Genomic DNA, 27,014 nt, shown 5'->3' on the forward strand with positions numbered 1-27,014 from the left:
CTCTTTGATGTAGGCCATGGTAATGATTTCTTGACTATGGCACTAGAAGTGCAGATAACAAAATAAAATAAACAAATAGGATTACACAACCAACTTTAAAAATTCTGCACAGGAAAGAATCAACAGAGTGAAAAAGGCAACACAGAGTGGGAGAAAATAGTTGCAAACCTGTTTGATAAGGGGTTAATATCCAAAATATATACAGGGTGGGCCAAAAGTAGGTTTACAGTTGTGAGTATTCAAAACAGAGTTTATTCTCGTATTATTAGTTATTATTGTATTATTTTCATAGGAGCCTTGCATAAAGAAATCCTACACCTCAGTGATGACAACGAAACCCAAATAGTTTGATTTAAAAATGACCTTTTCTTTCTCCATTCATCTATTGATGGACATTTGCTTCCATCTCTTGGCTATCACAAATGCTGCTGCAATGAGCATGGGTATGCAAATAGTGACTTTTCCAGATTTAACTGCTTTGACACGTTACAGCAATCTCGACTCATCAAGTTACTGTCTGAAGCAGTTTCTCAACAGCAGCGACACTGGCATTTTGAGCCCCGTAATCCGTAGCCGTGCTGGAGGGTGTTCAGAAGCGTGGCTGGCCTCACCCACTGAATGCCAGTAGCAACTCCCTCCCCTCAACAGGGACGTATTCGTGCGTTGCCAAATACGGGGTGGGCGTGGCGAGGGCACAAAATCGCCACGACCGAGAACCACTGCTTCAAAGAAACACTCGGGGCCATTATAGGTGGAATTCAAGCTGCTGCTGCCCAAGAGGTGACGGAGGACTTTACACAAACTCTGGCGCGACTCAGAAAGCCTTTTTTTTGCATTTCTCCAAAGTGACAGAGGTCGGAAGCCTGTCATCCTGCAAGGAAGACAACAGTAGAGGATGAAACGGCAAAGCAGAAGACTCCCCGGACCGGTTAGACCTCCCACGCCCCCGAGGGGCCTTTGCAATGCATCCTGGGGCGTGTAGTTCCGGCGTGCGAGGTCCTGCGCGCGCATGCCCCGCCCAGGGGCGACTTCCTCTTTAGGCCGCTTATCGCGGGTCCCGGAAGCTTGAGCAAGTTAAAGTTTCAACGCTTCCTTTCCCCGCCTATTAGTCCTGCTGACTGCTAATCCATGTAGCCAATAAGTAGCCTGGCTGGCACTTTCTTTTATCTGATTGGCTTAGACTTTTGCAGCCGCCCAGACAAAGTTGCCGGGGATTGGTCGAGCCTTCAGTTTTGAAAATCGTAGGTTTGGCCCGCGCTACCTGGCCCCATTGCTTCCCAGTTGCGGTGAGCATCTGAGTTCGGGAGCTGAGGGTCTGGGCGGGCGGGGGGGCTCTTCTAGGGAGGCGGCCGGACTGGGATCGGAGCAGCGTTTAGTAGACGCGGTGCAACCGGGTGAGTGCACGTGGGCGGCCGGCGGGGGTGTAGGGTGGTTAGCGATTTGTAACCCCTTCTGCCAACTTCGGGCCGGGGGCGTGACCCTCTGTCCCCTTTCGGCCTGGGAATGGATGGGTCACCTCTTTAACATGGCGAGGTGACCTTCCTTGGTCCTGGGGCCTGAGATAACCCCCCACCTTCCACCTAGGTCACCAGGTTTCGAGAAAATAACCTCGTGCCCTCCCGGTGCCTAGCATCCCTGTTGTGTGCCTGCGGGGCAATTTGTTGACTTGGACGTAGAGCAAGGGCGCACCGACCGGGTTGTGTGATGGAGTCCTGCCAGATGACTTTTTGTATAGATAACCTTCGCTCAACCCCTCCCCCTCCAGCTGAGCAACATTTTAAACGAACCATTTCCGGATGCCAATGCCGTCCCATGTCACACCCCAGGCACGTTCGCTGTCAGCGGTTCAGTCCTGTTCAGCCACCGTGGCCTTCTCTGGGGGTGCCCAGAGCCCAAACCTGACGCCTGCCTTTCAGAGGCTGAAATCGTGTGGGCGGCACAGCTCGTTTAAGAGCACACTTTAAATCCAGGCCCCGGGGTGGCTGTGTTAACTTCTCTTAGCCTCAGTTTCCTCGTCCACACATGGGTATCCTTGAGGTTGAGGAGAGAATTCAATGACATGGTGCCTGATCTGGGCCTGGAGTAGGACTCCCATAAATGGAGCCGCTATTATGACCATTCTTCACTGAAGTGCGGTAAAGGTGAGGTCCCCAACTTCCCGCACCCTCAAAAGAACAGGCATTGCAAAAGAGGGCAGTGGGGCATCTAGTCTGGTATACGGAGTATTGGGAGGGAAAGATGACCTCTGTTCTCTCCCGGTGGGAGGTCGGGTGCTCTGGATTCGTGCACAGCTTCTGACACGGGCTGAAGATGTTCCTGCTGCTCTTCCCAGGAGCCTCATTCTTGGCGCACCGATTCCTCCTTTCTTGGGGTCGCCTTGGTTCTAACTCATGATGACCCTTTTTAAAGCTCAGGTCCGCTAAAAACAAACTTCCCTGTGGAAGAACCCCATTCGTGCTTCGTGAAAAGAGCTGTCACCTACTTTGCCACTTTGAACAGATATTTAGAAAAAAGAAAAGGGACTTGTTGCTCTCCTGCAAACCTTTGTTTTGGTTTTGGCTTCCTTAAGCGATTTTTCTCTTCCCTGGCCTGGAACTGAGATTTTGCACTTTGCTGGGGCTGAGCTCTGGAGCCGAGGGGCTGGGGAGAGCCAGAGGGATGGCGGCGGAGAGGCCATGCCCGTGACTGGCTGGCTGCAGAGCTGTCTCGCAGAGCTTCTGCAGTCCTGCCCATTTGGCCCTACCCTGATGAGTGCTGCTGTCAGCATTCAGGAGCAGAAGCTCCAGTTGAGTATGGCGTGTCCTAACCTGTGTAGAATGAACTTATTTGGTGTCCCTGTGCAGGGTGGGGTGGGTGGGAAGGAAGCCTGTGGGATGTTTATTTTAAGGTGTGGAGTTGATAGGTGGATTAATTCATTCAATAAGTGTTTCTTTCATGCCAGACACTGTGCTTGGCTCTGGGCTTTCGGCAATAAGCAAGACAGACAAGGGCTTGCCTACTTATGTTTAGTGGGCAGAGACAGGCAGTAAGCAAACAGATACAAAGTCACCCAAGTGCCATGCAGAGAACTGAAGTTGATGGATGGGACTGTGGCTGGTGGTCAGGTCCTCCCTGAGGTGCTGAGATCCAAGTAACAAGGAGAGAGCTGTACAAAGTAGGAGACAGAAGGTTCCAGACAGAGGGCAGAGCTTGTCTGAGGAACAAAGGCTGTGTGCCCTGGAAATCAGATCCCATGAGGCTGCAGCCTAACTTGGTGTTACGCTCTGTTGGGTGTTAAGGGGTGACCTAGCCTAGCCCTTCCTTCTAGGTGGGAGGCTGAGCTTTGCATGGTTCTTGGTTTTGAAGGTACAGGTTAGGGTGCTGGCTCCCTGCCATGGCGTGAGACATGCAGTCTGTTACCTATGACCTTCACCCCTTCACTTGTTCTTTCTGCCACTCACGCAGCGGGAATATTTACTGAGCCCCTGCCCCGGATGACTGCACGGAACACTTCTTCCTTGCCTGGGACGTTGGTGGTGGCAATATAATCGAGTCTTAAGGAGGATACCTGTGCTGCTGGTTTTCGAGAAATTAATAGAAAACTGGTTTTGTATTTCCCCCTGTCTGATATTTCTACACAAATTTTCTTAAAAATAAGACATGGCTTATCCGCTCCCTTGATGTTTCCTCATCCATTTCTAAGACGATTTCAGCTCCAGGGAGAGAGAGGGTCGTGGGCCTTTTGGAGAGGAGCAGTCTCTGCCCCCTGCTTTCTTACCGACTCCTTTGGAACGCAGAACCTCTTCCGTTCACTGGCTCCTTGAAGAGGCAGTTGGGTTCGATGTTCTTTGGCCTGAGGCCTGGGGTCAGCTCCCGTGCAGCTCGGGCTGCCTGTGTCTGAACCCTTGCTCACCCACAGGGAGGAAGAGCAGGGCTGCGTCTGGGCAGGTAGACAGGGGCCCTGTGGTGGTCCCGGTCTCTCCCTGACCCAGGAAGGCAGTTGCCATGCCCTGTCATTTTAAACCCTCCCCCCGCAAGGACCTTGGTAAGGAGGACTGTTGACCGCAGGATCGCCTTGGAAGTGTGGGGGGACACAGTGCTCTGGGTGGGGTAGAGGCAAGGCCTTTGAAGAATGTGAGTGGGACGGCCCTTCTTTTTGCAAAAATGAGATTAGTGGATTGGCATGTGGAATCCTCTGTCTCTGGGGAATGGTTGTGAGCAGGGAGGGGCCCTGATCCAGGCCCTTGGTGTCTTGTGGTGACTGGGGGGGTGGGGGCTGTGGCCTGGCAGGCTCTTCCTCCTGAGGAGGGTCCCGTCCCCAGCGCTGAGCCCCAGTGCCTCTTGCCTTTGTGTTTCATCAGAGAGAGCCACCATGGGGACGACAGCCCCAGGGCACATCCACCTGCTGGAGCTTTGTGATCAGAAGCTCTTGGAGTTCGTCTGCAATGTGGACAATAAGGACATGGTGTGGCTGGAGGAGATCAAGGAGGAGGCCATGCGCATGTTCACCAGGTGAGGGCAGCGGCATGTGGCAGGAGGCGCCAGGGGCTGCCTGGCTCCTGCTGCCTTGGGGACATAGCGGCCACTTCCTCACTGGACCGGCAGGACAGACAGGCTGCTGGGGTCTCTCCTGAGTGACCAGCTTGCTGGGGGCCCAGCACAGAATGACGGGAAGAGGAAGGAGAGGTGTTGGGCTGGGACTCAGAGGAGGGGGCCGCCCACGCTTGCCTGGCAGCCTTGCTCCCTGCTCCGACCCTGGGAGGAAGCCCTGAATGCCTCACAGGGGACTTGCACATGGCCTTGGAGAGCTCCCTTGATGCTGCTCACCCCAGCTTGACCTTTGACGGCCAGGAAATGGGCAGGGGCTAGGCCGGGTGGAGGAGGGGGCCAGTGGTTCCCAGGAAGCCACAAATATCACCCTTCTTGTACCGAACAGAGAATTCAGCAAAGAGCCTGAACTGATGCCCAAAACGCCCTCTCAGAAGAACCGACGGAAGAAGAAGCGGATTTCTTACGTTCAGGATGAAAACAGAGACCCCATCCGGAAAAGGTGGGAGCGCGGGGCTCGGCAGGCAGGGTCTGGGGGCTTGGCGCCCACTGGGGAGTGTGACCCAGAGTGGACTGGGAGCCGAGGCCTGTAGCCGTGGTGATGGCGCCCTGGGGGCTGTGCTGAGGGGCGAAATATCGAGGGAAACAAAGTGTGACCCAAGACCGTGGATGGAGTCCAGAGCGAGCGAACATGTATGTGTGTGTGTGGACACGGGTGTTTGATCTGGGCCTTGAGGGTGGGAAGGGTTTCCGGAGGTGGGAAAAGAGAGAATCCAACCCTGTGCTTGGGTGAGAGCCGCCGGAGCTGTGGGCTGGGGGTCTGTTGCTCAGCCCCTGTGCTCGGCTCGTTAAGATGCTCATGGAAATGGCTGTGGGCTGCAGACCACGAGCAGAGGAGGCTGGGTCTTGGGGTCGGGAGGTCCTCGGCTCAGACCCCACCGCTGCCCCTTAGTAGCTCTATGTCTTTTTGTTAATTTTCTACCTCTTTGAGCCTCAGTTTCCTCAAATCTAAAGTGAGAATGGTCCTGACCCTGACCCGTGTGGCTCAGTGGCTTGAGCGTTGTCCCACAAACTGAAGGGTCACTGGTTTGATTCCCGGTTGGGGCACGAGCTGGCGTTGTAGGCCAGGTCCCTGGTCAGGGCCTGGGTGGAAGACAACAGATTGATATTTCTGTCCCTCTCTTTTCTCCCCACCTTCCCCTCTCTCTAAATGTAAACAAAATCTTAAAAAAAGTCAGTGAATAAAGTGAGGACGGTCCCTGCCTCTCAGGGCCACCTCGTGGGTTGAGGGATAACGTGAGCAAAGCCTGTCCAGGGTAGCCAGCGCCAGGTTTCTGTGAATTTATTCTTCCCGGCAGTGTGGTGAGGACCGGCATTATCCCCAGGGTACAGGTGGGAAGAGTAAGGCTCAGAGAGGAGCGGCCAGGGTCTCAGGGCAGGGGGTGGCAGAACCTGAACTAGAGCCATGGTCTTCTGCCTCCAAGCCCTCCACTTAATTTTTTAATATTTTTTAAAGACTTTATTTATTTTTAGAGAGGGAAGGGAGGGAGGGAGAGAGAGAGAGAGAGAGAGAGAGATCGATGTGCGGTTGCTGGGGGCCGTGGCCTGCAACCCAGGCATGTTCCCTGACTGGGAATCGAACCTGCGACACTTTGGTTCGCAGCCCGTGCTCAATCCACTGAGCTATGCCAGCCAGGGCACCTGCACTTTATATTATACCAGAGTTGGTGGCTCCTTGGGGAGACTCGTGCTCAAATTTTGGGGTGCCTCCCTGCCCTGCTGAGTCCTCTCAGCTTCTGCTCTGCTGTCCTTGGCAGGTTGTCCCGCAGAAAGACGCGGAGCAGCCAGCTGAGCTCCCGGCGCCTGCGCAGCAAGGACAAGGTGGAGCAGCTGGCCCTCATGGCAGGGGAGAATGGCTCCATCCCGCAGCGGATGACCCGTGCTGCGGCTGCGGCTGCGGCTGCAGCTGCGGCAGCCACCATGGCTGCTGCTTCGCCCACCCCGGAGTCTCCCACAGTGCTGACCAGGAAGGCCACGGACAGTGTCACCCAGGACCAGCTGGTGCCCGTGGTGGAGATAGGTGCCAGCGAGCGCTGCACTGCTGAGGAGCGCCTCAACCAGCTCAGTTCTTCCCGGGCTGCGTCCCCCACCCTGGCTGCAGCCGCTGCTCCGGCCTCTCAGCTCACCACGATGCCAGACGGGGAATCAACACCCAAGAAGTCAGAGGCTGGGAGACTGGAGTCTGTCGCTGTGAGCTCGCTGATGACTACGCCGCAGGACCCCAGGGGCCAAGGGGTCAATACAGGCCGGTCTGCCTCCAAGCTTAGGATTGCACGGACCTCCCCAGGCCCCCCGGACTCACCTGGCTCTCCAGCCTCCCCGTGGCAGCAGCGGGTGCTGGCTCCCATCCTGCCGGATAACTCCTCCACATCCGCGGGCTCCCGTGTGGACCGGCAGTCAGTGCTGCGCAGCCTGCTCACCTCATCCTTCTCGGAGAACCAGGACACTCTGGCCCAAAAATACTCCCTGGTTGCAAAACCGGAGAGCACCGTCCGCAGGCCAAGCAGAAGAATCGCCAAGAAGGCCACCAAAGAGCCGGCCGCCTCTGCCCGCATCATCTGTGAGTCTGGGGCTCAGCAGTGGCGGGTGGATGCTGTGGGGGGGCCAGCTGGGTGGGGGGGTGGGGGGCTCTGGGTCACCATCTCATACTCTAGCAGCAGCTGTGCGTTGGGCTTTCTGTGACGATGTCCACATTCCTCATCTGCCAGTCACAAAACGTAGCTGGTGTGATTGAGGAACTGCATTTTTTCTTCGATTACATTGTGCTTAATTTAGATTTAAGTAGCCACACTTAGCAAACGTTTACGGTAGTGCACAGCGCAGATCTCGGCCAGCCCTCTTGTTTCTCAGGGGAGAGAACCGAGGTCCCCATGGGAAATGTCTCTCTGAGGTTTGAACCTGGGCCTTTTTCCCGGGGCCAGTGTGCCCTCCTTCCCCGCTGTCGCGGCGCCCCTGGGGTCACCACCTTCTCGGGCCAGTCCAGTCGGTGGAGCTGCTTCGTCTGGAGACTCCTCCTGGGAGGGGCAGGTCACTGGGTTTGAGTGCCGGCTCGGCCAGTTACCTCCCCTGCGACCTTGGGCAGGGTACAGGAACTTCTTCATGGGCCTGGGTTCCTCATCTGTCACCTGGAGTGACGATAGCATCATCTTAAAGGGCCGTTGTCTCTCGAGTGAACCCACACGGGGCGTTTAAGAATGGTGTTTGCCACGTACAAAGGGCTCTGTAACGTTAGCCGTTTCCGTCACCATCGAACCCCAGTTCAGAAGAAGGCTGTCCCAGTGGGAGCCACAGAGGAGGACAGGCAGCTGCGAGAGTCAGGGCTGACTACCTGGAGGAAATGTGGGGAAAGGTATCCCTGGCAGAGGGAACAGCTGCTGCGAAGACCCTGGGGCATGGAATGGCAAGTGCTGGGGTGTCTGGGGCTCACGGGCCACACAGGGGCTTGGGCCCGATCCCTTTCCTGTGGGGATGTGGCCCTTGATGGCTGTTGGAAGCTTCCTGGCACTGTACAAACGATGACAAAGAGGGAGGGAGAGAAGGAGGCAGGGAGGCCAGGCAGGAGGCCGCTCCAAGGATCCAGGCAGAGGACAGAGGGGGAGATGGAGAAGACGGCCAGCTTTCACATTAATGCACATTAAAACTGTGGCCGATATCTGCCCCGCTCTTGAAGGCTTATAAAATTCGAGGTCATCGCATTTGGTCCCTGCAGCTCCTGTTAGCCCGTTGGGGTCTCCCCACTGCGCAGCAGGGGAGACTGAGGTGCAATGCGGTCACCGAGTCTATGAACTGAGAGGCTGCAGACTGAGCCCACGTGTTCTGTCTCTTCCAGTCCTGCAGCCACTCGCTGAGGACACCTGGTGGCGAGCCCCGGGGTGGGGCTCAGGCAGGCAGGTGAGGGCACCTCACCTTGCGGGGGTTTCTTCCCTTCCCCACGTGGGGAGGGGCTTGCTCTGGGCTGTGAGGGGGTGCTCAGGACACTAACTCTAGGGCAGGTGCACGTGTGTGTGGTCCGACCCACTGTCTGTTTTTGGGTGTTCAGAAGGACCCGGGTGGTTCTGACCTGCCTTGGAGGTTTCCTCAGGCCTGGCTCCGGCCCTGGGAAGAGGCCCCAGGGGCAGGCGAGCCCGGAGCTCCAGGGAGAGGGCAGGAGAGACTCCAGAGCCCGCTCTCGCTTTGGGATCTGAAGCCGGATTCCTGGCATGAAGCCACTCCAGTGGCTTCTCCCCGTTGGCCCTCTCGTTCGACTTGCCCTTGACCCAGGCCTGTCTGACTTCTCTCCACCTCGAGGGGGGAGGCAGGCAGTTCTGGTCTCATCGGAAAAATCTTCAGGGATTAGGAAGCTATGGAGTTCATGGTGGTGGGTACCCGTGTTCCAAAATTCTATTTTTGGCACCCCCCCCCAAATATTTATTTTTAATGTTTTCACTTTACTTTAGAGAGGGGGGAAGGGAGGGGGAAAGAGAGGGAGAGACACATCCATGTGAGAAGCATCGATTGGCTGCCTTGGCAAGCACCCTGAGTCGGGGGTGGAGCATGGAGCCCGAGACCCAGGCTCATGCCCCAGCTGGGAATCGAACTGGTGACCTTTCAGTTTGCGGGACGACGCCCAGCCAACTGAGCCACGCTGGCCAGGGCTCAGTTTTTTGTTGTTGGCCGCAAATACTGCTGCTTTTTTCAAGTACTGTGTCGCCTTGTTCATCCTTAAGAAGAGGTCTGCCAGATACCCACGCTTGCATAACCGCAGCTTGTCAGTCGTCCCCTCAGGCGAGGGGGTTCCGTGAGCAGAGCGGCTGGTTTAGCTGGGAGCCCCACGGGAGTGCTTTTCGCAGAGACCTGGGCACCCCGCCTGCTTCCTGTCTCATCAGGCAGCCTTAGAAGGACACACCCTTCAGCTCATACTTAGTAAAGTGACTAGTCTCTACTTGCATCCAGGACATTCTTAAGTGGCACTGGACGTGTCTGTCCTGTGTGGAGAGGGTCTGTCCCGTGGAGGGAGGGGTCTCTGAGAGGGTCTGCCTTCAGACCAGGGGTGGCCAAGCCCCTCCCCCCCCACCAGCCTGGTTCCCTGGGCCCCGTAGAGTGGCACCTGGCCAGTTTTCGAGCTTATCTTTTGTTCCTTTGTCCCCCCCGCCCCCCCACCAGGTCACAGTTACCTGGAGAGGCTCCTGAATGTTGAGGTGCCCCAGAAAGTCAGGTGAGTTCAGTTCCAGGGCTTGGGGACCTTCCCAGGGCTGGGCAGGATACACTGGGGCCAAGTGGTCCAGGTGCACACCCCAGGAATGGAAACATTCCTAGGTCGGACCCTTCCTTCCTGCTGGGACCACCCACTGCGGCAGCCCTGGCCCCGCCCCAGTCTAACCAGGCAGCAAGTGGCACAGTGTCAAGTCTCCCTACATCGCTTGTCAGTGTCGCTTGTTCGCCCCGGCCTGTCCTGGGACATGGGGCCCATAGGCTGTCAGATCGAAGGCCTGGGGACGAGCCAGGGCAGCCACGAGGAGCCACAGTCAAATCTGGGTGGGTAGAACGGGGGCGGCGTGGGGCTTCGGCTGCTCCCTGCTCCGGGACCACACCCCAGCACTGCTCTGGGCCAGCGCCCCCTGGCCTACAGGCCAGACCCTTGCTTTGGAAGAGAGTCTGTGCTTGGGATGGCGAGGCGGGGTGACTGGGCAGAGCTGCTGGCTTTGCTGGCCCCGTGGTGAATGGGGAGCGGGCCTCAAAACATCCGTGGCTCGTCCGGGCCCAAGGGGTGGAGGTGCAGCTGGGAAAGGGCTCACATCCTGAATCGAAGCCCAGATTCAGAAGAGGGCATCCCTCATCGACCCAGGGAGCGGACACTCCAGGGAGCCGCTGGCTCTGGCTGTTGTCCCGCCTGGGGCTGTGGGTTCGTGACCCAGGCCAGGGTTGGGAGCGGAGCTCCTGTGGGGATAATTTAGGCTGGGTGGGTTCCATGGCATCTTCTGCTCTGCTTTCAGCCCCGAGGAGGACCCCAGCGAGGAGGCTGAGCCTGTGGAGGAGGCCGAACCGGAGGTAAGGCGGGCCGGCCAGGGAGGGCCGGGCTGGAGGGCCTTGGGGCTTGTGCTCTGTGCTGAGTCCCAGGTCCGGAGCCCTGAAGTCTTGGTTCTTTGCCCAGGTCCCCAAGAATGAAGGAAGTACATCGTCACCCCGCAGTGCCAACAAGATTGCTGTTAGCACACCCCACTCACAGCCTGTGGCTGGTGGCCAGGAAACGCCCTCTGCAGGGCAGCAAGGTGAGTGAGTCTTCCTGACCTGCCGTATGTGGATACCCAGGGCCACCCGGGCCTTGGTGGCTCCGACCTGACTCTCTCTGGGGAGAGGGAATCGCATTTCCTGGGCTGACAGGCTGAAGGTAATAATGAGACCCAGGGTATGTAGGCCTCCTTGGGATCTGCAGGTTTCATCACCTGCCTTTGGCTGGAGCTGCTGCCAAGTGCCTGTGTGAGTGGCCATGGCTGCTGGCGCAGGGAACAAGGAGAGATGGGGAAGGGCTTGAACTGGTGCATGGCCTTGAGCTCCACTCAAGGGGGCAGCAGGAGGAACTGTGTGTTGGGGTCTTTGTCCTTGGTCACTGGCTGTTTCTTACCCTTGTGAGTCTCCCGTCTGTAGAGAGTGGGAGAGCTGCAGGTTCTGGGCTCCGGCACCCCCAGTCTGCCAGAGGTGCTCTGGGGTCCGGCTCACGTACCCCTGGTGGGAAGGGCACTGTAGTTGTGAGGTCTGGGACACAGCTTCCTCCCTGAACCTGGGTCAGGGACAGTGGCCCTGCCAGCCCCGTAGCCCCTTGGAATAAGGACCCATTGGAATAAAGAGTGTCAGAGGGCAGCGGGGAGATTAGTGCTTTCTCCTGGCAGTGAAACAAAACGTACTGACCCTGCACCCCCATGTGGACCCTGCCGAGGAGCGCCCCCAATGGGGTCCCCCCTCCCCCCTCCCCACCCTACCACCTCCTGTCCCGTTGGCTCCAGCTGACAGGGCCAAGAGGGGTGGGATTTCAAAGCTGGTCAAGGGGTCTGTTCCATAGGCTTCCATTCCTGAAAGATTTCCTGCCCCCACACTCCCCTGCCTTTCTCTTAGAGGTGGCTAGGTCATGGTTGGGGCCCCCCCTGGGACTGTCCTGCAGTTCTTGTCACAGAGGGGCGGGGGTGAGGGGTCTGTGTGCTGGGGGTGCATGCTGGACTCGGCATGGCCACAGGTGCGTCAAGGCCAGTCGGTGCTGAGGCTGATGTTTCTGCCACTGGCCACTCGAGGGTCTGCCCGGAAGAGAGCCTTGCCCCGCTGCACTTGCCCCTGCCACAGCTGCCACCAGGGGACACCTTTCCCTGACCCCTCCCTGCTGCCCCGTGCCCTCACTGAAATGGCTCTCTTCACAGAGGCCAGGACTGGTCCAGCAGATGGCCCCAAGGAGCCACCCCAGAGTGTCAGGTTTGTGTTTGGGAAGGGGTTGTGCAGGCCACTATGCCAAAGGGCCCAGGGGGGCATGAAGCTCGAGCCCTCTCTCGGGTCGGGGGACGTGTGGTCAGGGGCCCCGTTTCCCCCCAGCAGAAGTGGGGCCTGGTGCTCTGGCTTAATGAAGGAGGCAGCTTGGTGCCGCAGGATGAGCCGAGCCTGGCCTGGGAGCGAGTGACCCGATCCCGGACCCCGTCCTTCTGTGTCCTCCTGGTCACAGGACCCCGGGCTGGTCCCTTCCCTTTCTCAGTTAGGGAGACCCTGCCTCTCTAGCAGTGAGGCCCGTGGACTGGTCCCAGTTTTCTTCATGGGGGTGCCCTTTCATGGGGTGTGGCTCGGGCTCTGGAGGGGGCTCCCTGGGACAGCCCCACGATGCTAGTGCCCCCCGCGTTCCCGCAGGAGGAAGCGCAGCTACAAGCAGGCTGTGAGTGAGCTGGAAGACGAAGAGCAGCCCCTGGAGGACGAGGAGCTGCAGCCCCCCCGGAGCAAGACCCCTTCCCCGCCCTGTCCAGCCAGCAAGGTGAGCAGGGGCACACAGCAGAGGTCTGCCCTCCCTCGGTGCCTCCACCCTGCCTGTGGCCCTGACCCTGGTCCCCGCCTGCAGGTGGTGCGGCCTCTGCGGACCTTCCTGCACACCGTGCAGAGGAACCAGATGCTCATGACCCCGACCTCGGCCTCCCGCAGCAGTGTCATGAAGTCCTTCATTAAGCGCAACACTCCCCTGCGCGTGGACCCCAAGGTGAGGGAGCCCGTGCCCCACACTGAACTTGGCTAGGGTTGGGGGGCATGGCTGGAGGCTCCCGGAGGTCCCCGAGGCTGCTGAGAGCACCGTGCGTCTGGGCCCAGGCAGGTGTGACCTGGCACTGGTCGAAGGCCGGCTCAGGCCTCTCCAGCATCTGCGATCCGTCCTGACCTCTTGGGCTCCGTACTGTGGCCTAGAGGCTTGGCCACCTCAGCGTGACCTTTGCGTCTTGGCCCCGGGTCTGTGCAGTTGCAGAAGTGGCCTAGCAGGCCCTGACCCTGTCCACCTGTCCCACACCCCCAGCGCCTGGAGGGTTAAGGCGAGGGGCATGCCTGTGACGCTTTCCCGCATTGGGGGCGAGGGCTGGGTGAGATGAGGGAGCGGACTCGCTGGCGTAGTGGGAGCCTGGCCAGCTTTCCAGGACACCCCCTGGCCCCGCATTAACTCTCGGCTTCTTCCTTGTCTCCTCTCCTCCACAGTGCAGCTTCGTTGTAAGTAAAACCTTTTCCTGTCCTTGTAACCTCGCTCCACCTGGCACCGAGCTGCTGTAGCCGTCCTTGCAGAACTGACCGCACCTGTAGTGGCACTAACATGCTGAGCGGGAGCGGTGAGGGAGGTGGGAGGTGGACCAGAGGTGCTGGGCGGCAGCTGGGGGCGTTGGCCGTGCTGGGCCAGGCCCCCTCCCTGCCCCTCTGCCTTTGATTCTGCGACCAGCAGGAGGAGTCTCGGAGCCTCCCTGAGCTGTAAGGAAGCAAAGGGTGTGTGACCTGTAGCTTTTTGCCCAGGCTCTGAAGCTGAGATTTATTGGGTCACACACCTGAGCTCCTGCCTTAAGGGGAGGGCAGAGCAATGGGTGGTTGAAGGCCAGGCAGGTGACTGAGGGTGGACTGTCAGCAGTGGCCTCTGGAAAGGAGGCCACAGAGCTGTCCTCTTCTCAGACACCTCAGAGCTAAGCTGTACCGCCAGCCGTGAGCAAGGAGCCACAGAGAGCCGGGACTGGCCGGGCCTGCAGTCGTGGCTCTCTGGAGGCTCCTGAGTTGCAAGGCTGCAGCTGCTTCACTCCTCAAGCTCCCCCTGGTGCGCTGAAGGGCCTGTAGGAGGGCTTCTGCCTCCACCGGGAGCCAGAAGGCCTCGGCAGCACTGCCCTGGACCCTGGCAGAGCAAGGGCTTCCCAGCAGCAGACAGGTGGGACCTGAACTTGCCTCTCTGCATGGAGGCTGGTCCCTTCTGGGTGGCCGTGGCAATGGCTTACCTTCCAATATGCCAGTCAGTAGGCTGGGAAGCCTCATGTGCCTGTTTTTCTGCCAGGCGCCTGCTAGGCATCTGGGCCCACGGCAGTGGACCAGACTCGGAATTGTTCACCCTACAGGGCACTCCTGTGCCCCACCGAGACGGGTCGGAGCCTGGCAGGGCTCATGGGGACGACCGAGAGGTCCATCCTTTTCCTGCTTCAGGGAGCCCAGGTCCCTGCGCAGGGCATGTGCGGGGGGTGGGTTAGATAGTCCTCAGGGAGCCTCGGTAGGTCGCATGGGCCTTGGGGCCTTGGACTAGTTTCCCAACCCTTGGGCGTACGTTTCCCGTTAGGCCCCTCATAGAGGTGGGGTGAACCAGAGAGTAAGGGTGTCAGGCATCCAGCACGGGGCTAGGCGTGCAGGGAGACTGCTCGGGTGAAGCCCCTGGAGGCAGAAAGGGCTGCACCAGCTTTGGGTTCCTCCCACCTTCTGCTTTGGCCTTGACGGTGGCCTCTGGGGCCCAGGGACAAGCCAGCCCGCCTTTACGGGTTAGGGCAAAGAGGAGGCACGTCCTGTGACACAAACAGCTCTTGTGTGCTATGAAACTCGCAGCGCAGCGGGGTCGGTTCTCGGACCTGCGCTGGGGAAATCCAGCACTCGGGTTTGGGGGCGAAAACCTGTTTTGCCGGGCCCTGTTGAAAGCAGGACTCTGTTGGGTCCTCGGGGCAGGAAGACATGGTGGTGGGCGCCCTCTGGGCCACCTGGCTTTCGCTCCCACGGTGCTTTCCTCACAGAAGAGCAGGAGGGTATAGTGGATGGAGGCCCGGCCTCCTGCTGGTCTCCTCTGGGTCTGGGCCGTTGGGGAGCGGGAGCCAGCCAAAGACCACCTACTCCCCCCATGGGAGCCTCCCAGAGGCCAGCATCCCCCAGGTCCTTCCTGCGCTCAGCTCTGCCGCTCTGGCTCCCAGCCATCTCTCTTTCCTTCTCTTCTTTGTCTTTAAAAAAAAAATCGCTTTTATGTTAAAAGATTATACAGTAAAGTTTGTGTTGAGAATTATACAGTAAAATCTATACTTGGTAAATGCTCCCTTGAACATTTTAGTATTCCATTTTAATTTTTTCATTGTCATTGTGATTCTTGCACCTCGCAGTCCTTCTCCTGGTCCCTCTAGGCATTACACACTTCACTTTCACACCCACCGTAGAATGGGCGCCGGTTCAGCTGTGACGTAGGGACCTCACTGCACGCCCCCCGCCCCGTGTGCGCTGATCCCGTCTCACACGCGGCGTCCTTGTGCTTCGGCTGCCTCGTCAGACAGCGTCGTAATTTTTGCTCTCAGCTGTCAAACACGGTGAAGGCCTCAGGAGGGGAAGAATGGTCTATTGATGTTCACCCAGATATTTGTCGTTTTTCTTTCGTGTTTCATGTTTTGCTTGTCCGGGTATCGTTTCTTTTTGTCTGGAGAACTCGCTGCAGCAACTCTGTGAGAAGGAGTCTGCCGGCAGCACATGCCCTGGTTTCTCTTTGTTGGAGAAAACCTCTGTGCTTCCCTTCCGAGGGGCGTTTTTCGCTGAGCGCAGATGGAGTTCTGGGTTAACAGCTGTTTCCTTTCAGCGCTTTGCAAATGTTGTGCTGCTTCCTTCTGGCTCCGTAGTTTCTAGTGAGAGGCCTTCGATCCTTCGAGTCATTGTTGTGCCCCTCCTCCCCCGCCGCTCCAGGTAATGTGTCTCTTTGTCTCTTTTCATGGCTGCTTTTGAGACTTTTCCCCTTTGTATTAAGTTTTCAACAGTGTGATTATGACGTGGCTAGGCATGGGTTTCCTTAGGTTTATACTGCTTGGGTTCTGATGACCTTGAATCTGTAGATTTATAACTTTTACCAAATTTGGAGTGTTTCCAAGCCATTAGTTTTCCACATTTTTTGCCCTGCATCACACCCTTCCCACTAGGGGGTGGCGATGGCACAAATGACGGGCCTTGGTGTCGTCTCACAGTTGCCTCGGGCGCTGTCAGTTTTCCTTCAGTGTCTCTTCTCTGTGTTTGGACTGGATACACGTTACTGGTTTGTCTTCATGTGTTGCCAGCGTCTGTCTGCTCCATCATCTCTTGGACCCATCCCCTGAGTTTATTTCAGTTATCGTATTGTTCATCCGAAAGTTTCCATTTCATTCTTCAGATCCTTTACTTCGTGAGGTTTTCCATTTTTCCAGTTGTCTTAAGAATGTTTGTGACTGCTTGGTAAAGCGCACGCACACAGTAAGGAAGTCCTAAAGCGGAACAGTAAACTCCCAGTCTTGTTCTTCAGTCTCCTCTCAGACGCACCTGTACGTAGTCATCATCAGAGCGTACGTCCAGGTGGGAACCTCATGTTTGTCCTGCCCACGCTGGGCAGGGCTGAGTTGAGGACATTTGTGACCCAGGCTCTTGGGAGGCCTTCGGGTGCCCAGAGAAGAAAGATGGAAGGCCCAATCCTCAATCAGGGTGGGAATGGAGGGTCTCTGGGGGCGACTCTGCCCCCAGGAGCAGTCTGATGTTGCTGTCCATCTGGCCGGAGGCTGTGGGCCTGCTGGACCGTCCCGGGCCAGCCAGGTCCCCGGGCCAGCACTGGGCTGTGCCAGCTCACTGCCCGCTCCCACCCAGGAGAAGGAGCGGCAGCGCCTGGAGAACCTGCGGCGGAAGGAGGAGGCAGAGCAGCTGCGCAGGCAGAAGGTCGAGGAGGACAAGCGGCGGCGGCTGGAGGAGGCGAAGCTGTAAGTGGCCCGACTCCCAGCTCCCGGCCCCCGGCCCCCGGCCCCCGGCCAGCCCAGGCTGCTGCGGGCTCCCCCTGATTGCCCCGTGCTCACAGGAAGCGCGAGGAGCGCCTCCGCAAGGTGATGCAGGCCCGGGAGCGGGTGGAACAGATGAAGGAGGAGAAGAAGAAGCAGATCGAGCAGAAGTTCGCCCAGCTGGATGAGAAGAATGAGAAGGTGCGAGCCGAGGGTTGGGGGGCAGCCAGGTCTCGGGGGCCCTTCCTTACTGGGGCCCAAGCCGCTGGCACTTGGTGACCCGAGGGTTAGGACTGTATCCCTCAGGAAGTTATGGATTTGACACCCTGGGCCCCTCTCCCGTCCGTGCAGGGGTCCAGCAGCTGGTTCTGAGCCCAGCTGAGGGTGGACGGTCTCTGCTGTGGACCAAACAGCAGCCCTCTGCGAGTGGGTGGGCCGATGCTCCTGGGCAGGGCTGGGTTTGTGGGGACGTGGGGTACCTGTCCAGGCTCTGGGACCCACCCGGTAGTGCTGAGGGAGCAGGGCGGCTCTCATGGGCACGTGTGGGTGGGCTCTGCAGGCCAAGGAGGAGCGACTAGCAGAAGAGAAGGCCAAGAAAAAGGCAGCAGCCAAGAAGATGGAGGAGATGGAGGTGCGCAGGAAGCAGGAGGAGGAGGCACGGAGGCTGAAGTGGCTGCAACAGGTGTGGGCGCAGGTGGACAGGGGCTTGGGCACCTGGGGAGGGGGGCACAGGACAGGCAGCCTCAGCCACTGCTGGGCACACCACTTCGTTGGGTTCGTCCGGGGGGGACCTTGTGGCTTCAAGCCCTGAGGAGCTTCAACGAGTGCCTTGGAGGTGGGGATGGTGATAGTGACCTATTTCCATTTTGCTGGAGGCTTAAGCACACGGACTCTCTCTCAGCTCTGACTTCCACTCTCAGCTCTGCTCCTTATTAGCTGTGTGACCTTGGACAGGTTACTGGGCCTCTCGGGGCTTTGGGTCCTCCAGGTAGCAGCAGAGTCTACCTGACAGGGCCGTCATAGGGTGAGCAGTTCTGTCTCTTCGAGGGAGGGCCTGCCTCTCCCTTGGAGTCGTGGATCTTCCCACTCAGGGAGCTCAAGTCTGTCTCGGGGGGGTTGTAATGTTAATGGCTAAACTTTGCGTAGTGTTTACTGTGTGCCAGGCACAGTTCCGAGTACGTTAGGTATTCCTGTTGTTCCCATTTGCCACATGAGGAACCAAGGCCGGAGGGCTGAGTGATAGCACAGTGTCACGCTGCAAGTGCATTTGGCTCCAGTCTGTACCCTAAGAAGTTGTCACAAGATGCCTTTCCAGGCAGGTGGTGGTGATTCTGTGGCACCTGGTGTAGGGTGACCCCGGCTCAGCCCCGGACGGTCTCTGATGCCGCAGGGGGCCTGGGCTGCAGGGAGGGAGCTGCCTCCCGCCGTCCCCCCAGCTCGGGCCGGGTCTGAGGCTCTGACCTTGTTCTGTGCTCACAGGAGGAGGAAGAGCGGAGACATCAGGAGCTGCTGCAGAAGAAAAAGGAGGAGGAGGAGCAGGAGCGGCTGCGAAAGGCGGCAGAGGCCAAGAGGCTGGCGGAGCAGCGGGAGCAGGAGCGGCAGCTGGCAGAGCAGCGGGAGCAGGAGCGGCGGAGGGAGCAGGAGCGGCTCCAGGCCGAGAGGTGAGGGAGTCCTGAGGGCTGGAGAGATGGAGCTGTGCTCTAGAAGCAGCTCCCACCTTCGCTTGGCATTTGCAAAGGAGGGACACACCTCCTCGGCTCCAAACCCAGAGGCCCACGGCAGGCAGACCACCCGAATGGGGCGTGCTGGCCCTGGGGAGGCTGAAGATATCATGGGCAGGGTCACTTGGGACTCTGTTAGTTCTTCCTCCATCCGGTGTGGTGCCCCTTTGGTTCTTTGTGTCCTCTGCTGACACGGCAGGGGTGGGGAGTGCTGCTATAGGGTTAGCCAGCATTTCTCACCAGGCCCCCATGGGCATTTGGTGCATCGCAGGACCTTCGGCATCCTTGGCCCCTGCCCACTAAACGTGCCTCCTCCGTGGTGATGAGGATGCAGATCCTCACCCCCGCCCCACATCCCAGCATTTCTGGTCTTGCAGTTCTCAGAGTCAGGGGTCTCTGTGCCGTAGGCAGGATCCCCACGTTGAGTTCTGCGAGCCTTATCTGGGGCTCACCTCGTGCTCGGTTGGGTGGGGTCCCGGGCATGCCAAGGAGGACAAGCCCCAGTCACTGTTGGCCAGGGTAGGCGGGATCCGTGCCTATATGAACGCACTTGCGTGCAGACGCGAACTGGGCCCAGGTGTGTGTAAGGACAGGTGGGAACACCCAAGCACAAGCCTAGTGACTGCCTCTCTGCCGACTCCACCTCCTGGGGAACAGAGGGCAACACTTCCTGTGTCCATCTTTGGGTGGCTGCCGGCCCAGTGGAAAGGGAGGAGTGGAAGCCAGAGGGCTGACTGCATCAGGGCCATCTCCCTGTGCTTCTTGATGGGCACAAGCTGTCCTGGGTTTGTGGCACAGTCGGAGACAGGGGTCTGGGCAGGGGACAGAGGGTGGGTGGGTGACAGATGTGGTTTTAGAATTGCATGTGTGCCAGGCGATGCCAGGGGCTTGGAGGGGGTGACGGCGTGGTGGGCCTAGTGGTCGGCAGCTTTGGTGGGTCCGGGGCTACATGCTTCACACACCTCGGTCAATCCTCACGGAAGGCCCCTGCGGCATAGGAACCGGCAGCCCTGCTTCCCAGAGGGGAAACGGGCCGAGAGGTTACATGACTTGCTCAAGTCATGAGCTGGTTAGTGGAGGTGGCCTCAGAGCCCACGCCAGGCTCAGAGCCCAGTGTCCACCCGGTGGGCCAGGACGATCGGAGATAACTCAGCCTATCCTATCTAACTGTCCTGGTAACTCTGGAGGAGAGGGGTCACGGTCCCCACTGTACAACAGGCAAGACTGAAGCTGAGACCTAAGTTGCGTGGAAGTGTGGGGGCCAAATTTGGTGCTCTCCTGCACCCTGGAGAGAATTTTCCAGCCCTTTCGGCATAGGAGCCGCTGTGGGCTCTTGGCTGCTGTGCTCATTCTGCCATTCCGTCTTCTATGGCCAGTGCGGATGGGCCTGGCAGGGCTGGAAACAGAGCCGGGGCTCAGCTTCCTGCCCTGATAGGCTCTTGCTCGGTTTCCAGGGAGCTGCAGGAGAGGGAGAAGGCCCTGCGGCTCCAGAAGGAGAAGCTGCAGAGGGAACTGGAGGAGAAGAAGAAAAAGGTATGGGGGAGTTGGTGTGCAGGACTTTGGGCCTGGAGGGCCCTGACCTAGTGGCTCCTGGGGCAGGGGCCGCCTTGCTTGCCTGGCCGTGCAGGGTTGGCCTGGGGTCGGGGAGAGCGTGTTCCCGTGGTCTCTAACACCCGGTTGGCTGCTGGTCCCAGGAACAGCAGCAGCGCCTCCAGGAAGAGCAGGAGAAGAAAGCCAAGGAGGCTGCAGCGTCCAACAGAGGCCTGAACACAACCGTGGACGTGCAGGTGAGGCTTGGGCACTAGAGCAGAGAGGGTCCAGCTCTGCTTATTCTCTTCCCATAACTGGAGGCACACCTTGCATCTGGGGACCATAAGAAAGAGGAAGGGTACACCAACAGTTTTTACTGATTTTCATAGGTATATTCTTTCTTATTCTCAAAATAGAATTTGTTGTAAATAACCACAACAAAAAAAGAAACTAAGCTTTATAAAGGAGTACAAAGTAAAAGGCACCTCAGATGAAAGTTATGGTGTATGTATATTTTTATATAGATACACATGTAAACCTTTCGCACACAGAGAGCGTAGGCGGACGCGGCCTGCACGTACTGCCCTAGTCTGCTCAGGCTGCTTTAACAAAGTGCCATCGACTAGGTGGCTTAAACAAGCTGTCCGAGAATGGGAACTCCAAGGTCAAGGTGCCGGCAGATTTGATGTCTTTTGGGAGCCCCCTCCCTGGTTCACAGACAGCTGTCTTCTCTCCGTGTCCTCACCCAGTGGAAGGGGAGATGGAGCTCTCTGGGGTCTCCTCTTTGAGCACCCTAATCCCATTCAAGAGGGCTCTGCCCTCTGACCTGGGCACCTCCCAAAGGCCCGCCTCCTAACACCCTCGTGCTGAGGGGTGGGGTACAACACAGGAACTTGTGGGGACGCACCTTTACTCCGTAGTATACATACATACCCCTTGGCAGCTTGATTTTGTCCTCCTCCTTTCTTTTAGTATATCGCAGACAGTTATCTATTTCAGCACTTGTGAACCTCTTAATTTTGGCAGTTGTGAACCAGCTTAGTTCCAGCATTTCTTTAGCCAGCGCCCGTGGACGCGTATTTAGGTGACTTGCAGTTTACTGCTCTGCAAAGAGAACGTGCTGTGAGGAAGGGTGTGCAGTGCAGCGTGGGTGGAGACGTGGGAGAGTTGGGGGTTAGCTGGACGGTCATCTCTGTGATGTTTACGTGGAGAAGGATGGGGTTTGTGGTGGCGTCCCGGGTCGCCATTCACGGCAGGCTGCTGACCTGGGCATGTATTTGCAGCCGACTTCAGCATGAGAAAGGGAGCTACCGAGTTCTGTGTGTGGTGTGACTTTTTTAAGGGACCCGAGCCTTTTGATTTTTCCTGTGAGGTGAGGGGAGGTGGCCTGAGCCCCCGAGCTCCTCAGTGGTGGCAGATGCAGGAATTTGGGGCGGGAAAGCTGACGGCCTCACCCTTTCCAGTCTCCAGCTTGCACCTCGTATCAGATGACTCCACAAGGGCACAGGGGTCCCCCCAAGATCAACCCGGATAACTACGGGATGGATCTGAATAGTGATGACTCCACTGACGACGAGGCCCATCCCCGGAAGCCCATCCCCGCCTGGGCCAGAGGTAAGCAGGGTCCAGGGCTCCCTGGACACCTGGGTTCTCACTTGTGACCTTAGGGGTCCCTGGAGGGAGTGGCTTGGCAGACACAGGTGTCAGGAGGCTGTTGTACTCATGGGCTAGACACTTGATGTGTTGGCCTGACAAGCCTGCTCTGGGCCTTGGGACGTGCTCAGGGAAGGGTGGCCACTCTGTGGCCAGTGGGCTCATCTTTGGAACAGATGTTGGACGCCTTTGTTAAAAAAAAATGTATTAAATTGCGGTTGACTGGGGGCACCCCGGTGCTGGGTGTTCCGGTTCCGGTTCCGGTTCCGGCTCCGGCTCTTTAGGCCCCTTCTCAGAGTCCTGCCCAGAAGGCCAGATGAGACTTGGATCCAAACAAGGAGCCTAGGGTGGGAATAGAGCCAAGAGGGATACTGGGGTTTAGCAGTGCACTAAGAGCTCGGGCTGGGAGCTCCAGCCAGCTGGGGGAGGCAGGAAAGCCCTACGGTGGAGGCAGGGCACTTGAGCGAGATTTGACCCTGAAGTTTACAGGCCCCCAGCGTTTAGCCAGGAGCGGAAACGAGCATGCCCACGGCCCTACAGCTGGGTGTGGCGCCTGCTGGCGTCAGGAGTGGGGCTGTGCATACAGTGGGCAGTGCTTCACAGAGTTCGAAGGTCTGGGGGTCATGGCGGGCTGTAGTCTCGCTCCCCAGGGGCCAGTGCTCTGCCGAAGACAACTTGCTCTTGTGAGTGTCACCTCGTTTGAGGCCCGCAGGAACCAGATGAGTCTCCTTAACTACCAGCATCAAGTCACTGGGAGGTGTCAGCGTGGCCAGGAAGCCAAGGGACTGGCAAAGCCACCTAGCTGTAGTTGACCTTTGCCAGCTCAGTTTTCTCATCTGTGAAATGGGCATGATAATAGGACCCAGCTGAGAAGGGTCACTGAGGATGAAGTGAGTACACGGAAGGCCCGGTGCGGAGCAAGCTGGCTGCATGTTCCACCTGATTCTCCCTGTTGGCGGGGGTGTGCCACCCACAGCCTCAGCCCAGAGGCCCTCTCTGTCCGGCGCCCTCCTTGCCTCGGGGGTGGCTGTGGCTGGCTGATGAGATAAAGAGCCGACCACTGCAGTCGAGGCTGGCATCATGGGCCTAAGTTCTGGAGCCAGACTTGGCTTAAAACCCCGGCCCTGCCAGTTCCTAGCTGTGCGCCTTTGCGCAAGTCTCACCAGTATAAAACGGGGAGAATAGAGGACGTGGCTCCCAGGTGGGTGCGGGGATAAGGAGACCAGGCTGTGCGGGCTCAGCCGAGTGCCCGGCCTTCTAAACTGAGGACCTGGGTGCAGACCCGGCTGCCAGACGGGGGCAGTAGGAATGCGGAGTGAGAGCATTACGGTGTTCGGTGGTGGGGCGGGAGGAGTGGGGCTCAGAGGAGCCGATATGGCAGGAGGTGGGGGCATGCTGGCGTGGAGGGTGATGAGGGCTCTGGGTGGGGCCCATGGGGAGCCCTAAAACCGTGACCTCTGTTCCCCCGCAGGCACCCAGCTCAGCCAGGCCATCATCCACCAGTACTATCACCCCCCGAATGTGCTCGAGCTCTTTGGAACCATCCTCCAGCTGGACCTGGAGGACATCTTCAAGAAGAGCAAGCCTCGCTACCACAAGCGCACCAGCTCTGCCGTCTGGCACTCGCCGCCCCTGCAGAGCACCAGGGTCCCCGGCAGCCTGACCTACAGCCTGAAGAAGTACTGAGGCAGGCCCGCCAGCCCTCTCGGCAGTCACAGCCTCCTGTCTGTGTCTGTCTATCCATCTCTCTGTTGGTCTGGTGTCCTCCTGCATGCTAGTCCGTCGCCGTGGCTTTGGTCACATGTATATAAACATACACGTTCTCTGTGTGCTGCGGGTGGGAAGTGGCCCCCGCCTGCTCAGAGGCCGCTCTCTCGGTGGGTGTCTGGGGAAGTGCCGGGCCCGGCCCCACCTGGCCTGCGGGCGGCACTCTGTAAATACTGATGGGTTGTTGTAATTTTAGCTTCTAGTGTTTGAGAGCTAGGTTAATAAAGTCTATTCCTTGAAGCCTGCTGTGGGTTTTGTGAAGACCAAGGGCCTTGGCAGGTCCTGGACCCTGGCCCTGTGGCTGCGTCTCTCGGGCCACCGGACGGGCTGGAGGAGCAAGGCACTATTGCTTGTCCTGGGGTGTGCTTCAAGGCCACCTGGGCCCCACCCACAGAGATGATGGTGCCATCCCTGGGTGACCCCGAGAAACATTTCTGCTACTCTCGTGATGGGGCAGGTGATGAAGATACTTCCTGTTCTTCTGGGAAGCTTCCTGCTTATAAAGGGGCTGGGGCTTCAGTGGTCAGGAGAACCGGGCTCTTGACACAGCTCTGCCATTAGGGCAGGCCCTCAGCCCCTTGCTGCAGATGGTGACAGGGGTTGACCTGCTTAAGCAGGATTAGAAAGGGAGGATTAGAAAGATGTCTCTCCAAATTACCGTGGGGCAAATGCTTGCAAGCAGTTGAGATGTTTCTCCAATAAAACCAGGCCGCTGCTAACTAAATGCTCAGTGCTAATGGAAGCTGGCCCTGGTCCTGCCGGTGAGCTGCCAGCCCCTTGGTCTCTGCTGCTCCAGCCCCTGGATGGCGTCAGTGGGCCCAGTCAAGCTACAGCCAGTTTCTGCATAGCTTTATTAAAACCCATCCAACAGGATCAAATACCCACTGGATGCTCTGCTGAGGGCAGAGTTAAGTAGTTGCAACAGAGGCCATAAGGCCTGCAGAGCTGAAAGTATTTACTATGACCCTTGACGGGAAAGTTTTGCTGACTTCTGCTTTAGAACAAAATACAGGCTAAATTCAAGAGTGCTTTAAAGAAATGAGGATGTGGTGAACATGTAGGCTGAACTTGAGATTCCACCCATGCCAACAAAAACATCTTACACGTCACTCAAAAATGGTGCACAATTCAAATTTGTCCCATATGTCCTCTTCCTGGAAACCTGTGTTGACTCAATTGTTGAGCATCTTTGCCTAAAGTCACAATGTCAAAATAGTATTTCTTGTAAGCACATTTATATAGTGTGCCTGAGAAAAAGTCATTACTTGGCAAAGAGTTCAGTTGTTCTGCATCTTCACCAACACTTGGAATTGTCAGTATTTTATATTTTAGCTATATTGATAGATGTGTAGCGAAATCTCACCCTGGTTGTAATTTATATTTCCCTAATGGAATGATGGTGAATATCTTTTCATGTGCTTATTTGCCATCTGTGTATATCCTCTTTGATGCAGTGTCTGTTCAAATCTGTCCATTGTAATTTTTTCTTTCTTTTTTTTGCCTTTTTTCTTTTTTATTATTTTTATTTTTTAATTTTTTTTGGTTCATTTTTAAATGGGTAGTTTAAAATGGGTAGTTTTCTTACTGTTGAGCTTAGAGTCTGTGTATTATGGATATAAGTCTGTTGACAGTGATGTGCGTTGCAATGTTTTCTCCTAGTCTGTGTGTGTCTCTTCACTCAGCTGGTTTTCGTAGAGTGACAATTTTTCTTTGCAGTCCAGTTTATCAATTTTTTTGGTATGAATTGTGCCTTTTGGTGTCATGTCTAAGAAATGTGTCTAGCCTCAATTCTTGAAGATTTTCTTCTAAATGTTTTATAGTTCAACATTAAATTTGGATTTATAATCTATTTTGAGTTCATTTTTTTAAGTGTGGGGCTTACATTTTTTGTTTGGTGTTTGAGGCATGTGGATGGATGTCTGGTTGTTCCAGGATCATTTGTTGAAAAGATTATTCTTTTTCCACTGAATTTTTCTTGTATCTTTGTCAAGAATCAATTAGCCATTTTAGTATGGATTTATTTCCGGTCTTCGAATTCTTTTCCATTGATCTGTGAGTCCTTTTACCAATACCACATGGTCAAAGTATTTTGTGTGAGTCTTAAAAATCTGGTAGTGTGATTCCTACCATTTTATTCTTTCAGATTATTTTGGCTTTTCTATCAATTTTGTCTTCCTATGTAAATTTTAGAATGAGCTTATCTATACAAAAGCCCTGCTGGGACTTTCACTGGAATTGCATTAAATCTATAGATAATTTTGGGGAAAATTCATGTAATTGCAATGGTGAATCTTCTAAACCATGAACATGGTGTGACTCCATTTATTTCAGTGTTTGGTTTCTTTCCTCAGCATTGCATAGTGTCAGTACACAGACCCTGTACCAGTTGGGTTTAGAGCTAAGTGTTTTCTGGGTGCTGTTGCACAAATGGACATACAGTTGGTTTTTGTGTGCTAGCCTTGCGTCTTGTGATGCAATGAAAGCCGTACTTAGAGGGAAAGTTACAGCACCGGGTGATACGTTAAGAAAAGCAGTTTCAAATCAGTGTCCCAATTTTCACTTAAAAAGAGCAAATAAAAGTATCAGCAGAAGAAGGGAAATAACAAAAGTAGACAGAAATCAATGACATTGGAAAGGAAAAAGCAACAGAAAAAATTAAGCCAAAAGTTGGTTCTTCGAGAAGCTCAAAAACAATTCGTACACCTCTATCTAGACTGATCAGGAGAAAAAGAGAAGGAAATGACCAGTGCCAAGAACGACAGAAGTAATACCACTACAGGTTCTATAAATATGAACAACTTATGGCAATAAATTTGGAAATTTGGATAAAATGAGCACAGATTTTTGGGGAGATACAAAATCTCTTAGTTCACTCAAGAAGAAACAGACAACCTAAATAGCCCTATTCATGAAAGAAATTGAATTAGTAGTTTAAAATTGCACAAAGAATACTCTGGGCCTACATCACTTTAGTGGTAAATGTTACCATCTGTCCAAGGAAGAAATAATGCCAGTCCTCCACTACCTCTCCCAGGAGATTGAAGAGGAACGAGTATTTTCCCACTCCATCTGTGTGTGAGGCTGACATTGTGATCTCCGGGCCAGACAAAGGTATTGTAAGAAAGGAAAGCTAGACGACTATTCCTCGTGAACAGAGGCATACAATTTCTAAATAAATTATTAACAAATCAAATCCAACATATGGTCCCATATGAAAAGGGATAATGCACCCTAACCAAGTAGGGTTTATCAAAAAAATGTCAGTTTAGTGCTTGAAAGTGTATGAAGACAACTCACCATATTGATACAGGAGGAAAACCATGTGGTTAATGGATGCTGAAGGTTGCATTTGACAATTCATCACTGTTTGTGATAAGGGCTCTAAGCAAGTTAGAGTTTAAAGGGAATTTCCTTGGTTTGATAAAGCACAGTTACGAAAAGGAGATCTCCAGCAAACATCACAGTGAGTGAATGTGCTTGTCCTAACAGGTCCCACGCAAGGATGTCCACTGTCATTGCTTCCGAACAGTTTACAGGGGGTTCTAGCTGGTGCAGT

The 27,014-nt window shown here is 56.1% G+C and overlaps 1 protein-coding gene across 5 annotated transcripts; it reads left to right on the top strand.

Moving 5' to 3' along the window:
• The first annotated feature begins 1,232 nt into the window (after window positions 1-1,232).
• Window positions 1,233-27,014, top strand: LOC114500097 (inner centromere protein). Of its 5 annotated transcripts, none has more exons than XM_036029565.1 (20): window positions 1,233-1,394; window positions 4,341-4,491; window positions 4,916-5,029; window positions 6,345-7,147; window positions 9,730-9,781; window positions 10,560-10,614; window positions 10,718-10,835; window positions 11,973-12,024; window positions 12,448-12,568; window positions 12,653-12,787; window positions 13,270-13,281; window positions 16,663-16,772; window positions 16,868-16,988; window positions 17,347-17,469; window positions 18,267-18,448; window positions 19,963-20,041; window positions 20,203-20,295; window positions 21,502-21,652; window positions 23,163-23,403; window positions 23,439-23,695. In XM_036029565.1, exons 2-19 carry the CDS (start codon window positions 4,352-4,354, stop codon window positions 23,375-23,377), a joined length of 2,676 nt encoding a protein of 891 aa, XP_035885458.1. In that variant the 5' UTR covers window positions 1,233-1,394; window positions 4,341-4,351; the 3' UTR covers window positions 23,378-23,403; window positions 23,439-23,695. The 5 variants fall into 5 exon arrangements, with proteins under 5 accessions (XP_035885458.1, XP_035885460.1, XP_035885457.1 ...); XM_036029567.1 differs by having other exon boundaries at window positions 18,267-18,380; window positions 18,429-18,448; window positions 23,163-23,695; XM_036029564.1 differs by having other exon boundaries at window positions 23,163-23,695.

Source organism: Phyllostomus discolor, chromosome 6 (genome assembly GCF_004126475.2).
Source record: "Phyllostomus discolor isolate MPI-MPIP mPhyDis1 chromosome 6, mPhyDis1.pri.v3, whole genome shotgun sequence".
Classification (NCBI taxonomy): domain Eukaryota; kingdom Metazoa; phylum Chordata; class Mammalia; order Chiroptera; family Phyllostomidae; genus Phyllostomus; species Phyllostomus discolor.

Coding starts and splice junctions, on each gene's coding strand:
- LOC114500097 (XM_036029564.1), top strand. CDS start 4,352: ATGGGGACGACAGCCCCAGGGCACATCCACCTGCTGGAGCTTTGTGAT. Junction 12,569..12,652: donor CGCCCTGTCCAGCCAGCAAG/GTGAGCAGGGGC, acceptor CCCCGCCTGCAG/GTGGTGCGGCCTCTGCGGAC. Junction 21,653..23,162: donor CATCCCCGCCTGGGCCAGAG/GTAAGCAGGGTC, acceptor GTTCCCCCGCAG/GCACCCAGCTCAGCCAGGCC.